General features: G+C 45.5%; 1 protein-coding gene across 3 annotated transcripts in view; it reads left to right on the forward strand.

The window, feature by feature from the left end:
* The first annotated feature begins 2781 nt into the window (after nucleotides 1-2781).
* The window catches only part of PLG (plasminogen), a 47424-nt gene continuing 35767 nt past the window's right edge, over nucleotides 2782-14438 (forward strand). For 2 of the 3 annotated variants that reach the window (XR_014837315.1, XM_085012102.1), the window contains exons 1-4: nucleotides 2834-2891; nucleotides 7519-7654; nucleotides 8997-9103; nucleotides 13619-13733. Coding sequence is in view for 1 of the 3 variants with exons in the window: in NM_001044590.2 (NP_001038055.1) it covers nucleotides 2843-2891; nucleotides 7519-7654; nucleotides 8997-9103; nucleotides 13619-13733 (407 nt within the window). In the remaining 2 variants the exon portion in view is untranslated. 3 annotated transcript variants of the gene reach the window in all.

Here is a 14438-nt window from a genome sequence, read left to right on the forward strand (position 1 = left end):
TGATGCTGATGTCTGGTGAGGATGGGGAAGAATGCATAAGTCAACACCATCAAGGGCAACCTCATTCACAAAATACTTGTAGAACTAAATGTATTCTAGAAGCTTCCTGGAGGAAAGGGGACAAAGGGTATATTAAAAAGTCATATTAAAAAAAAAAAAAGGACCAGACAGGGAAAGACAAATATCATATGATATCATTTATATGTGGAATCTAATAAAAATGATGCAAAAGAACATATTTTTAAAACAGCAACAACTCACAGATTTCAAAATCAAACTTATGGCTACCGAAGAGAAGACGGTGGGGGAGGGATAAATTGGGGGGATGGGACTGGCTTATACAGACACCCTGCTATGTACTGTCTATTCCCAGATAACTGGCAAAGAGCTACTGTATAGCACAGGGAAATTTAGCCAATATTCTGTAATAACTTATATGGGAAAAACTAATGGATATATATGTATGGATATCTAGGTATGTATATCTGATTCACTTCGCTGTACACCTGAAACTAATACTCCGTTGAATGTCAAGCATACTCCAATAAAGTGTTTTAAAAAATGGGAAAAGGACATTTATGTAGATGTAGAATTTCTGATAACATGGTTCTTGAGGCTCCTTATCCATAAGGCTGTATTAAAGGTTTTTTTGTTTGTTTGTTTCCTTTTTTGGTTGCACTTGAGTCATATGGAAGTTCCCAGACCAGGGATCAAAGCTGTGCCTCAGCAGAGACCAGAGCTGCTGCAGAGACAATGCCAGATCCTTAACCCCCTGCCTCACAGCAGGAACTCCTTCAAGAATTTTAAATGGAAATAAATGCATAGTGGTTCTTCATGGATAAGGAACCTCAAGAACCGTGTTATACAGCACAGCGAAGTATATGCAATGTCTTGTATTAACCTATAATGAAAAGCATCTAATACATATATGTGTATATATATGTGATTCGGTTATGTATATATCACCTCACTGTACATCGAATCATTTTACTGAATATCTGAAACTCACACAGCAATGTAAATCAATTATATTTCAATAAAAATTTAAAAAAATAGAAATTAAACAAACAAAACCAAAAAACTCACCAACAAAATTTCCCTAAAAGACATTTCAGATATTTCAAGAAAAAGTATCTTGGGACCAGCAGATGCAAACTATTATATATAGAATGGATAAATACAAAGTCTACTGTAGAGCCCAGGGAACTATATTCACTATCCTGTGACGAACCATAGTGGGAAAGAATACGAAAAAGAATGTTTATCTATGTATAACTGAGTCACTCTGCTGTACAACAGAAATTAACACAACATTGTCAATCACCTATACTTCAAAAAAATAATTACAAAAAAGGAAAAAATATATTCCAGGCTGATTTCTCAATTTTCTTCCCTCTGGGGTCCTCTTGAATCACCTGGGCCACTAGGTGAGGGGAGGAGAGAAAGCCGGGGCGACGTGAAAGGACGGGAAACGCACCGGGTCGCTGGGCCCCTCATGGTGGCACCGCCTCCTCCTCCCCCGCACGCTCTGTCCCTGTGAATTCTGCACACACAGTGCTTCAACTCCTGGCAATTCTGGAGGAGATCCCGCCCAGGACGATGGGTTCCCACCCGTACATTTTGCTGGTTGGTTTACAGACAGGAATTCATAGCCAGGAGAGAGGTGGGTTTTGAGTTCTTATTTCACAACTAGAGGCCATTCCCGAATATTATTGAACTCTGATGTAGGAGTTTTAAAGCCTGAACTACCCGTCGTTCTAGCCCGAAGCCAGGGGAAAGTACAGAATCAACAAAATTGAGAGGCCCTTTAAACTTAATTTGACCAATCTTGCTTTCTTTCATGACGATGAGGCTATAACGTGCTGTGACCCATTTGGGGAAAAGATGGACATTTTATTAACATAATTTGTAATCGTGGAAAACGTATGAGTCTACTGGACTTAAAGACGTTTTGATAATTATTTTAGCTTACATAATGATTTCTACACTGTTAGGTAGGACATTAACCACTGTGCTCTAACTTAAGGGTGTTAAGCTAGGAGTTCTGGTCGTGGCACAGTGGTTAACGAATCTGACTAGGAACCATGAGGTTGCGGGTTCGAAACCTGGCCTTGCTCAGTGGGTTAAGGATCCGACGTTGCTGTGAGCTGTGGTGTAGGTCACTGACATGGCTTGGACTCTGCGTTGCTGTGGCTGTGGTGTAGGCCGGCGGCTACAGATCCGATTAGACCCCTAACCTGGGAACCTCCATATGCCGCGGGAGTGGCCCTAGAAATGGCAAAAAAAAAAAAAAAGATTGTCAAGCTCAGTAGAGGCCTAAATAGACTGTGTGCATTAGCTTCACCCCAGGTGAAGCAATATTGGGAAAGTTAAACTTTCGCAGCCCGAGTCGCCTCATCGCCGGTGGGGTTGATAATAATTTTGCTTGTTTCAAGGGTTGAATGAAACTCTGCAGAGGGTCTGGCATAGGAGATTCTTAGCCAATGTTAGCTATCATTGTAATTTTTTTTTTTTTAACCCAAAAAGAAGAATGAAAGAAGGAAGGAAACCAACATAAGGGCCTCGAGGGGGGGCTGGAAAGCAGGCAGAGCGGGGCAGCCGAGGGGCGGGCCTGCCTCCACCAGTTCCCAGCATCTGTTGCAGACTCCGCTCTCAAACATTTTGTAAGATCCTAGAGTCAAGGTAATGTTTGAACCCTGCAAGGCACCATGGCAATGGGCCTCGGAGGCAATAATTAACTATGAGTGATTATCTTGTTTGCGGGTGCATTTCCTCTCCTGGAAAGTCAATAATATCTTGGGATTGAGACACCACTTTCCGGACACTGCTGGCCAGTCCCAAAATGGACCATAAAGAGGTAGTTCTTCTCCTTCTTTTATTTCTGAAATCAGGTAAGACAAAGTTTTTTTCACTTTAATCAATATTTTTTTTTTCCTAGCAATGTATTAAAAATAGATCCATGGTGGTTTTATGGGCAACTGGTTGAATTTTGCTTTTGACGCATGAGCGTCCCAGTTCAAAATCTAAGATTGAGAAATTCCTCAAGAAAGAAGTTTTGTTTCCCTTCTGGGAATACTGGAGACAAACGGGCAGAGGGAATAATGAACGCCACTTGCAACCTAAAAGGTGGAGCCCGAGTGGCAATTATTTTAGTTGGAAAAAAATAGCCCAGGTGGCGAACAATCCCCAACGTTGTTAGTCTCTTTGCCTGCCTGGTTTTCAATTTGGTTAATTTAGACCGTTTTGTTAAGCGTCGTATTTGCCTGATTTTCAAACGTGAACAGTGAAATATCTCTGGCCGCTCCTTCTTTGCCAGCCTGTGGTTGTGTTCACCTGTGCGTGTTATGGCTTAAGAAAGGCCTTGTGTACATATATGCGTCCTCCCTGTGCCTGGAAAAATCACAGGCATCAATTGACTGGATCATGTGTGTATAATTCAACAATCTTTCCTAAGGCAGGCCAGGTGCGTTGTTATCCATCTGTGCATCATGTGTGACCTTGAGTGTCCTTGATCAGCACCGGCTTCTTTAGCTGGTGCAGTGGGGATGCTGGTAGATTTACCCCCCTTCTATGGATGAAGAAATCCATCCTTAGCAAAAATCATGGTCACTGCCTATTGACCAAACTCCCAAATCCAGGAAGTGAAGAAACCAGGACCCGAGCCAGGCTTTCCGGAAAGGAACCTGCTGCTTCCTCTCACTTTCTCGACTTTAAATCTCCTTTAACATAGTCTAAGCATGGAGTTCCCCCTGGGGCGCAACGGGACTGCAGTGTCTTGGGAGCGCTGGGACACAGGTTCGATCCCCTGCACGCACATTGGGTTAAGGATTTGGCGTTGCCACAGCTGTGGCTTAGGCCACGACTGCGGCTTGGATCTGATCCCTGGCCCTAGAACGCCATATGCCACAGGGTGGCCAAAAAAGAAAAAAAAATTCTCTAAGCTTGTGTTCGTAGTTCTTTTTTGCTTTGGGGCAGCAGGTGGGGGGGGGTTTGACGGCTTTATTGAGATATAATTCACATACTATATTGTTCATCCGTTTAAAGCCTACAGTCCAGTGGTTCTCGGTATTCAGAGGTGGGCAACCAACACCATGACTTTTAGAACCTTTTTATTAACCCCCCCAATAAAATCCACACCCGTTAGCTGTCGCCTCCTACTGGTCTCCTCCCCTCCCCCATTTCCACCCCCACCCAGCCCCTGGCAATCACTAATCGACTTTCTGTCTCTGATTTGCCCATTTTGGACATTTCGTATAAATGGAATTGTACATTATGCTAGTAGTTCTTCATACAAACAACATATAGATACCTGAATCTTGGTTTATAAAGAGCCCGATCAAATTTTATAAGCTGTACTTTAAAGGAGCCAAATACAGTTGAATTTAGTGGAGACATTCGCAGAAATATCAAAGAAAACACACAGCAGGAGATCCTCCACAGAGGTTTTTGTGGAAATGTTGTGAGCGGGTGCAGGGGTACATACTCTATTTTAGCTTCTGGAAACAGGACCTGGAATTCTAGAATCAGTGGGTCACACCCCAGTGTTAGAACAGACTTCCGTGGCGCAGGACTGACCTATATCTTCAGCGACCCAACGGGAAAAGCCTTTCGTCTGCTCTGTTTGCAAGGAAGGCATTTATTCTCTTTCCCTGCCAGCATTTCATCTTTCCAGCGTACCGAAATGACCAGGGAGCTGCGGGGAGGGGGGGGAGGAATCACCTTTTGCAGTGGTTCTTAGTGAGAGATGGATAGACAGTTTGCCTTTCACAAACCATGAAGTCTTTTCTTGCAAACACACAAGCATGAGGGCACAACAACACACCACTATGAGCTAAAAAACAACAATACAACCACATTACTCTTAAGATATATTTGCTTTCGTGGCACTCTATAGCTACACTCAGCCTAGAATATAAAACATAAGAATGCATTTCTTACTAAAAATATTGGTTTAATATTTTGTTTAATATTTCTTGTCAATAAACAAAATGTATTGCACCCCGTGGCGTTGCGTATGATCCCTGAAGTTAAAGGCAGGATTGGGGGAAAACTTTGCAAACTGGAAAAAAAAAAGTACTCTCTTTTGGGCTATTTCTTCGGGATATTGCCTCCCAAGGTGGGTCTCAGCAGGTACACGCTATGACATATAATAACATAACATAATTAAAGGTGATAAAATGGAAACTTGCTTGTTTTGATGTCATTTATGCCCTGGCCTGGTCTCCTTTCTAAGACATCTTCAAAAGATTTAATTTAAGTCTTCATAAGGGATACTTTTTAGAGTCACTGTGTTTGTTTTTCAAAATCATAGAAATTCACCATAGAATTTACCAAATGACCATACTTCCTGGAAACGAGAGCTCAAATTGTAGGATGAAGACATGGGCACGGGTCTAAAATATTTATTTCTCTATAATCTTTTGATACATGTATCAAGAGCTTTGGTGTATTCAGCTACATCCATGGACTTCCTATTCAAGGGTGGAACTACCCACCCTTCCAGTTTGGAGAATCTCAGGTTGAGGAAGGCTGAGGAGCGGAGGTGGGGGGAGGGTGGGCCCCGGGAGACGGCTTTGTCGCAATCAAGACCAAGTCGCCCCTGTGCAGCGTGTGGCTTTTCAAGTGATCAGGGCTGGCCTTTCCGAGAAGAGGATCTGGCCCTTAAAGAGCCTTCCCACTGGATAATTTTCATCAGTATCCAAACATGCTCTAGAAGGTCCCATCTTAACACATTTCCCAAAGGACCTAGAGATGATGGTACTAAGTTAGGTCAGACAGAAAGACAAGTATCATGACATTACTTGTATGTTGAATCTAAAACAGTGATACAAAGGGCCTTTTTTTTAACAAAACAGAAATAGACTCACAGACCTAGAAAACCAATTTTTGGTTACCAAAGGGGAAGCAGGGGGAGATAAGTTAGGAGGTCTGGATTAATAGATACAGACTACTATACATAAAATAGATAGGAGTTCCCATTGTGGCTCAGCGATAATAAACCCAGCTAGTATCCATGAGGACGTGGGTTCGATCTCAGGCCTCACTCAATGGGTTAAGGATCTGGTGTTGCCGTGAGCTGTGGTGTAGGCCGGCAGCTGCAGCTCTGATTCCACCCCTAGCCTGGGAACTTCCACATGCCGCAGGTGTGGCCCTAAAAAGCAAATAAATAAATAAAAATAAAATAGAAAACAGCAAGGACCTACCATAGAGCACAGGGAACTCTACTCAATACCTCGTAATAACCTGTAATGGGAAGGAATCTAAGAAAGAATATATTAAAAAAAGTGAAAAGATAAAAAGAATATGTAGTTTTGTATAACCGAATCACTTTGCTATACACCTGAAGCTAACACAACATTGTAAATCAACTATATTTCAGATTTTTTTTTTTTTTCATTTCCGATGCTGCGCTCAAGGAAGGGCTCCTTCCGCAGCCAGGCTTCTGCAAAGTCTGCTCCACTCCTGTGGTTCCCACTGCCTCTCCTGCTCACTCTTCGACCCGATCACCCTGGCGTTGGTCTCCACCACTGCCTTCCCAGGGGTCAGCGTTGCCAGGCTGCCTAATCCCTTTTAGGCAAACTTGAGAAAGCGGTGCTGTGGCCCCTTGATTCCCCTCTTTCGGCCCCTCACCTATGAAAATGGCTGGTGCTCCCTCCCTGGAGCATGGAGGCTGCCACCTCCAGGACTGGACTAGGGCTGCCACACCTAAAAGCTTGTCTCAGCTGCCATGTGGGGCCTCAGGACATGGAGTCCTCTTTGTAGCCTTGTTGTGGGGACATGGCTGAGGGCCCCCTCGGCTCCGCTCTGCAGAGTAAACTTCAGATGCTTTGCCTCGGATTTTATCTCAGAGGAAAACCCAGGCCATTGTTTGTCCCAGACTCTGCTTTTTCACAGTTTCCTGGGAAGTGCCAGAGAGCTGTCATCCTCGTGGGAAAAGGGATGTCTCTTAGAAATTGTGGCTGCACTGGACTGTGCTAAGCCCAGTATAAAAATGACCGTGTATCGTGGCTGAGATGTACTTCAGGTCTTATTTATTCTCAACATCGTCCGCTCACCCCGATGTTTGTATCTCGTGATGAAACCGCTCAGAGATTGCGTATCACATCATCGTAAGTGACAGTGTCACAACCGAAGCTTGTACTGCTAGAAATCAAATAATGGCCTTCAGGTTCTGTTGATACCCAGGCATAGACAGATCAACATCAGAGCTGCCCCTGGTGGTCTCTGTCTGGTCTGTCATAACATGCAGTCGTAAGCAAACCAATCAAACGTACTTTAAAGTTTCATAGCTGGTCCCCTGGTAACATGGAAGTTGTTAAGTAGTTCTAATCCATCAGTCCGGTTGATCCTTTAACACAGTGCGATCTGTCGTGGAACTGTGTTCCTGGCTCATTCTGCTTCTGGTAAAACAGCAAGTTTTCTTGGTTGATGCAGAGCAAATCGTTTACAAACCCATGATAACTCAGCAGCGGTGTTGACACATTGATCAAGCGTTTCCCTCTCATCTTCCCTGTGTAGGTCTCGGGGACTCTCTGGATGACTACGTCAATACTCAGGGAGCTTTCCTGTTCAGTTTGTCTCGGAAGCAGGTGGCAGCCAGGAGCGTGGAAGAATGTGCAGCCAAGTGTGAGGCGGAAACAAACTTCATTTGCAGGTATTTTTGTGGTCGCTGTGCCTGCACAGAAGTCTTGCTGTTTGTGACACCATTCCATTGACTCCCAAGAAATTTGCTCATGGATTTATCAACAAAAATAGGATTTCAGAAGAAAGAGGAATTTCATGGGAGTAGAGTTTGGAATCTGTATTGTCTCCCAGTATCGGAAACGATACAGTTTCTCGTTAAAATTTATTAGGGTCCCATTTAGAAAAAGGCCCCAAAAGGAAGTGATTTATTTTTACACATAACGTCAGCAGCTATTGTTCTGAGCTCTAGTTTTTAACCATCGTCATCCGTAAATAGTTATGGAAGATCATGTGACTGGAAGCGTCTTAGACCCTAAGGAGCCTCGAAGCATAGACGCAGTGATCTGGTGTATAGGGTAGATATATATCAGGTTACAGGATAGGTTTGTGTGTAGATGAAAAATCCAGTGCTTGATCTCTTATATTGATGGTGGAGTCACAGGAACAGAATAAAATGTAAAAATTAAAAAAAAATACAGCCAATGTGAGATACTGATAAGCGATATAATCAGTGGGGGCTCCATAAAGACTCAGAAGAAAGAACACTCTGAGAAGTGAGCCGGCTAGGGAGGGCTGGGAGGAGTTGGGGGCTGAGCTGGGCTTTGCAGGGCGAGAACCCGGTAAATATTGAGAAGGCGGGGGAGCGGCATGACCACGCGCCTCTGAGAAGGATGGTGTGTGGACCAAGCCAGCTAACGCAAAGGGTTCATGGAGGAGATGGGGCTAGAAGGGAGGCCGTGGGTGGCTTTGATGCAGGCTCAGCATCCACGTGGGGCCTGGTGCAGGGCAGGGAGGTACGACTCAAGGGGGTCGAATGTCGAGGTGTAGTCAAGGGGAAATTGTAGGAGTCTATCTAGACCGTCTTGGGAGTGGGTTCAAAGCACTCAGCTGTGTCTTTCCAACACAAAGCACATAATTCTGGCACTTCACTAAGAAAATGAAGGAAGGGAGAGTATACCCGTTGAAACAGAAAGAAAGAAAATTTGAGTTCCCTGGCGGCTCAGCCAGTTAAGGACCTGGTGGTATAACAGCTGTGGCTCAGGGTGGATCCCTGGACCCGGAACTTTGCATGCCAAGGGCGGGGCCACAAAAGAAAGAAAGAAACTTTGAAGGGGGAGAAGGTAAAGGTTGAAGAAAACAAGAGTAACTGCCATACGGATGCCTCCTCGAACCGGACTTCATCAGTGCGGTGCCCGGTTGAATGGAAAGTAATAATTCTGAGCTCCTTGATTCATCAGGAGAGGGAGCTGCAGAAGCCTGCTTTCCTTCAGCAGAGGAAAGCGTGCGTTGCGTTCTCTGCGTCTCTTGTGCAGGGCTTTCCAGTATCACAGTAAAGATCAGCAGTGTGTGGTGATGGCTGAGAACAGCAAGACCTCCCCCATCGCTAGGATGAGAGACGTGGTTCTATTCGAGAAGAGAAGTAAGTGCCATGCTCTCCTCCTCCTCCTGTTCTTCTCCCCCCCCCTCCCTCCCCCCTCCTCCTCCCCGTTAGCATCTGTAATTTATTAGCCCGGCGAATGGAGGTGCTATGGGATAACGACATTGAATTTGGAGTCAGAAGACTTGCCTGCTACTCCGCTCTGTCAACTTAAGTCTATGACTTCACCTTTTAGGTTTCATTTTTCTTGATTTAAAAATGAAGGGAGGGAGCTCCCGTCGGGGCGCAGTGGTTAACGAATCCGACTAGGGACCATGAGGCCTGGGATCTGGCGTTGCCGTGAGCGGTGGTGTAGGTTGCAGATGTGGCTCGGATCCCACGTTGCTGTGGCTGTGGTGTAGGCTGGCACCGATTAGACCCCTAGCCTGGGAACCTCCATATGCGTAGAAAAGGTAAAAAGACAAAAAAAAAAAAAAAAAAAAAAAAAAAAAAAGAAGGGAGTGGGAGGTTCCCATTGTGGCACAGCAGAAATAAATCTGACTAGTATCCATGAGGATGCAGGTTCGATCCCTGGCCTCGCTCAGTGGGTTGGGATATGGCTTTGCTGGGAGCTGTGGGATGGGTTGCAGATGTGGCTCGGATTCCTTGCTGCTGTGGCTGTGGCAAAGGCCAGCAGCTGCACCTCAGATTTGACCCCTAGACTGGGAACTTACACAGGTGGTGGGTGGGGCCCTAAAAAAAGAAAAAGAAAAGAAAAAAAGAAGGGAGGAGTTTCCATTGAGGTTCAGCGGGTTAAGAACCCGACATAGTGTTAGTGAGGAGGCAGGTTCGATCCCTGGCCTCCCTCAGTGGGTTAAGGATCTGGCCTTGCCCTGAGCTGCAGCACAGGTCACAGATGTGGCTTGGATTCGTGTTTCTGTGGCTGCCATGTAGGCGGACAGCTGCATCAGTTCTGATCCCACCTCTAGCTTGTAAATTGTCCATATGTCATAGGCGCAGCCCTGTAAAGAAAGAAAGAAAAAAAAAAAAGACAGGAAAAAAAATGAAGGGATTTGATTTACAAATCACTTCCATCACTTCTGCTTCTGTGACCCAGAACATAAGAGATTCAAATTTTTATTTTATTTTTAAAGAGAAGAGGGCGAGTTTGCAGGTTTTTTATGATCTTAGTGTTTTGTTGCATATGGACCCCGGTCTTGAGTCTGAAGCCTGGAGAAATAGCAAAACTATTTAATCGGCCGTAACACTGGCATAGAGTCAATATCTTTATTTTTATTCTTACACGTTCTACTTTCTTTTTCAGTCATAGTCTGTGTTTCCCCGAGACTCTGAAATGCTGTCTTTTGAAAAGGTGCCAGGGTTGCAGTTCCCTTCCCCAGCTTTTCTTGAAAATGCTAGATCTTTGTAGGTTAGGATCATAGGTGGCCTGGATTCCTAGGGAAATCGCACGTCTCCTTAGACACGAGGAAGGTCAGAAAGTAGGTGCGAAGGTTTAAGTGAATGCATGACAGTGTGACGCGTTTAAAACGACCTCCTATGTTCTGTGGTTGGCCGTTTTGATAACAGTTTTGCTCTTGCCTGTATCACAGGTGTCAAAGACAACTGAAAACGTCCCATTTCATGTGTCCTTGACAATGACTCGCCCGCAGCCCTCTCTCGGTACCCCACAAAACGCTAAAGAAGGGTCTGAGCAGGATTTCTTCAGGTTAAAATGATATCTATGCGTTGGGCCATCTTGTTAGTTGTAATGGTGCATTCACTCTCTTCTGGTCCGCTGCTTAGCTCTAATTCCTGAGACTAAAGTGCCGATTAAATCAAGAGTTGATCGGTCAAGTTATTCGTTCTTCCCCATAGTGGGTAAAGGAAGACAGAGAATTACCCAACGTCCTCAGGGTTTGAAAAGGCTGCTGGGATCCTCCCTGCAAAATGTGAACAGTTAACCACCACCTTTGTAAATCGTTAACCAGAAGGATCAGGGGGTGACCGCGAGGCTTCGTCTGGATGGTTGAAGAGCTGCCTGTTTTCAAGGTGACAGAAAAGGAGCAAAAGGTTATATAAACTCTGCCGGGTACATACAAACAAAAGAAAGGGGAAAAGTCAAAAGTCAGTCATTTTTCAGATGCTTGTTTCTTCACTGTGGAATATTGACCCCCGCTGGATCACCTGCCAGGCTATTTCTGGGAACAGCCAGTGTCACATCAGTTCTATCTCCACTGCTGCCAGGGCCACTGCCACCACTTGGGTCTAAGCTGTCACCATCACTGGCTGGTCTGTAATGTCCCCGCTTTAAACCCTTAGTGCCCTTAGAGTAAAACCCAGCTACTCACCAGATGCTACAGGGCCCTGGGTTTTTTTCTCTTTTTTCTTTTGTCTTTTTTAGGGCCACACCTGTGGCATATGGAGGTTCCCAGGCTACAGGGTGAATCGGAGCTGTAGCCACCGGCCTACACACAGTTCATAGCAACACCAGATCCTTCACCCACTGAGTGAGGCCAGGGATGGAACCTGCATCTTCGTGGATGCTAGTCGGGTTTGTTAACCGCTGAGTCATGACAGGAACTCCCCAGGGCCCTGCGTTTTTGACCTCGTTGGCTTGGCTCCATAAGCCGTTGAACAAGGGCCTCTATCTTCTCCTCATCCAGAAGGCCGCGCACACACCTCTCCTGCCTGGGAGCCACCTCTGTTCTTCCAGCTCCTTCTCACTCTGAAGTTTCAGCTCAAGCATCATCGCCTTTTAAAAGTCTCCCCTGACCCCTAGCCCCCAAAGTACCTTGCGTTTAACATTGTTGATAAGTGTAATCTTTCTCCTGTAAGAACGTATCTCAAGGAAGCTCTGTCTGCAGTCTTTATACAGAGCGTCGGGGTTAAACACTAGTTGCTCAGGATGTGTTGAAAGTATTTTCCCCAGAGGACTGATCGATTCATTTTAAAACTTGGCTAAAGTGGGGAATCACCAAAGAGACAAATATACCTTAAATATTTTACATTTTCATTGAAAACACAAGTTGGCGTTGGCACCTTTGACGTAACGTCTTTGGATCTGGGGCCCCCATAGGAGTTACCTGGCGCCTTTCTTAATAAACTACACTCTAGTGAATTGTCTATGATAAAATAATTAATGACCTTCTCTCTGAACTCAAGCAAATCTAGAGACATCTACAAATCAATCTGATTATAAAATACCTTTATATTGTTATGATTCCTCTGCCCTCAAATTCATATCCACTCTGTGAATGGGTTGCTCTCAGAGGATTTGATAACTTTTCAAGCTATTCAACTCTTTCAAGTCCTGAAAAGCATTCAACTTAGTTAAAAAATCTCTAACCCCTCCCCCCACATTCACTTCTCTGTTTAGATCATCTTTTGTCAAATATAGCTGTATAAAAAGATTTAGAAATTAAAAAAAGGACTCTTGGTAAGCATATAAGCCAACTGGTAGGAAGAGAATGGGTGGGCACACCCAAAATTGACCTGCCAGCCACGGAAGCCCACCCTGCTACATGTGGGCCACAGGCAGGCACGTGGTAGAATGTTCTAAAGACAGGATGGAGCCCGCTGGCTATCTGGTGAGTTGGTTATGTGGAGGCTGGTTGAGAGCGTCTACTGTAACCATTGAAAGTAGACCACAATTGTTTGGCACTTTTTCATACTTCAAATACTACTGGGGGGAGTTCCCTTGTGGCCCAGAGGCTAAGGATCTTGAATTGTTGCTCCTCTTGGCCCAGGAACTTCCCCATGCTGCGGGCATGGCCAAAAAAATCAAAATAAAAAAAATAATAAAACAACCCTGGGAACCTCCAAAAGTAGAAGTGGCTTGGCTGTCTTTCAGCCCCTGAAAGCCTGCTGGCCCACCCGGCAGAAAGCCCCCAGCCCCTTTCCCATCCGCTCTCCCATGATGCTGTTTATCTTCTCTGGTACACGGGTCACTCTGAGGTTATCTATTTCACAATCCGTGTCCTTGATCGATTTCTGTAACCGGCCCCTCTGACTCCAATGGAATGGAAGCGCCACGAGGCCAGGGCCTCTGCCTGTTCCCGCTCTCCGTGTCCCCGTGTCACCAACACCCAGTAGGTGTCGGGCCCACGGAGGGGCTGTGGCTTTTGAATAAATGAATTAAGGCCCCACACGGCTTTGTTGACTGTAACTTTTTTTTTTTTTTTGTCTTTTTAGGGTTGCATCCATGGCAAATGGAAGTTCCCAGGCTAGGGGTCGAATCTGGAGCTACTACTGCCAGCCTACACCACAGTCACAGAAAGCAGGATCCGAGCTGCATCCGCAACCTACGCCACAGCTCACGGCCACGCCGGATCCTTAACCCACTGAGCGAGGCCAGGGATTGAACCCGTAACCTCATGGTTCCTTGTCGGATTCATTTCTGCTGCGATACGGCAGGAATTCCCGTTAACTGTAGCTCTTACACGGATGTAAAAGACTGTCCTTTTCGGTGGCGGGTCGTGCTGTCCTTTCTCTCAGCGCGTCCAAGTGGGGGGTGGGGGGGCCCTTCACGATGTGTCTCGTGGTGAGAGGGTGTGACCGCTGTTTGACTTCTTCCCTCAGTCTATCTCTCCGAGTGCAAGACTGGAAATGGGAAGAACTACAGAGGGACCACGTCCAAAACGAAAAGTGGTGTCATCTGTCAAAAATGGAGTGTCAGCTCTCCGCACATACCCAAGTAAGACCTGCTCTTTCGCCTCTGTGCTCATGGCTTAGAATGATTCCATTACGTCTGACTCGGACCAGAAAGAGTGAAAAGCAGCTGTGGGGACACCCCGACTGAAGTTGATGCTGAATGGGTCGATTATTTATGGCAGAAGAGCAGAAAACGGCTGCTTTCCATTCATTCCTGTGTATTCATTTTTCTGGGAGAATTAGAACAGTAAAAAGGACAATAAAACCATGAATTCCAGGCTGAGTCTGAGAAAAGACCAAAGGTGACTGTTTAGAACTGAATTAGTTGGGAGTTCCCGCTGTGGCTCAGCAGTAATGAGCCTGACTGCTATCCATGATGACGCAGGCTCGATCCCTGGCCTCACTCAGTGGGCTAAGGATTTGGTGTGGCTGTGAGCTGTGGTGTAGGTCCCATATGTGGCTCAGATCTCAAGTTGCTGCGGCTGTGGTGAAGGCCCGTAGCTACAGCTGCAATTTGACCCCTAGCCTGGGAACCTCCACATGCCGCAGGTGTGGCCCTAAAAAGCAAAACAAAACAGAACAAAACAAAACAAACCCAAAAAACAAAAAGACAACCCCCCCCCAAAAGAAGCATTTTAGATGCTTTTTTTGGGGGGGGGTGGCTGTGGGGTACAGTGGCTTGATGTGGGATCTCAGTTCCCAGACCAGGGATTAAACTTGGGCTGCAGTGGTAAAAGTACTGAGTCTT

Source organism: Sus scrofa, chromosome 1 (assembly GCF_054392235.1).
Source record: "Sus scrofa isolate SSC_HxYL_T2T_F1_AM1 chromosome 1, Sscrofa_HxYL_maternal_Yorkshire_Landrace_v2.0, whole genome shotgun sequence".
Classification (NCBI taxonomy): domain Eukaryota; kingdom Metazoa; phylum Chordata; class Mammalia; order Artiodactyla; family Suidae; genus Sus; species Sus scrofa.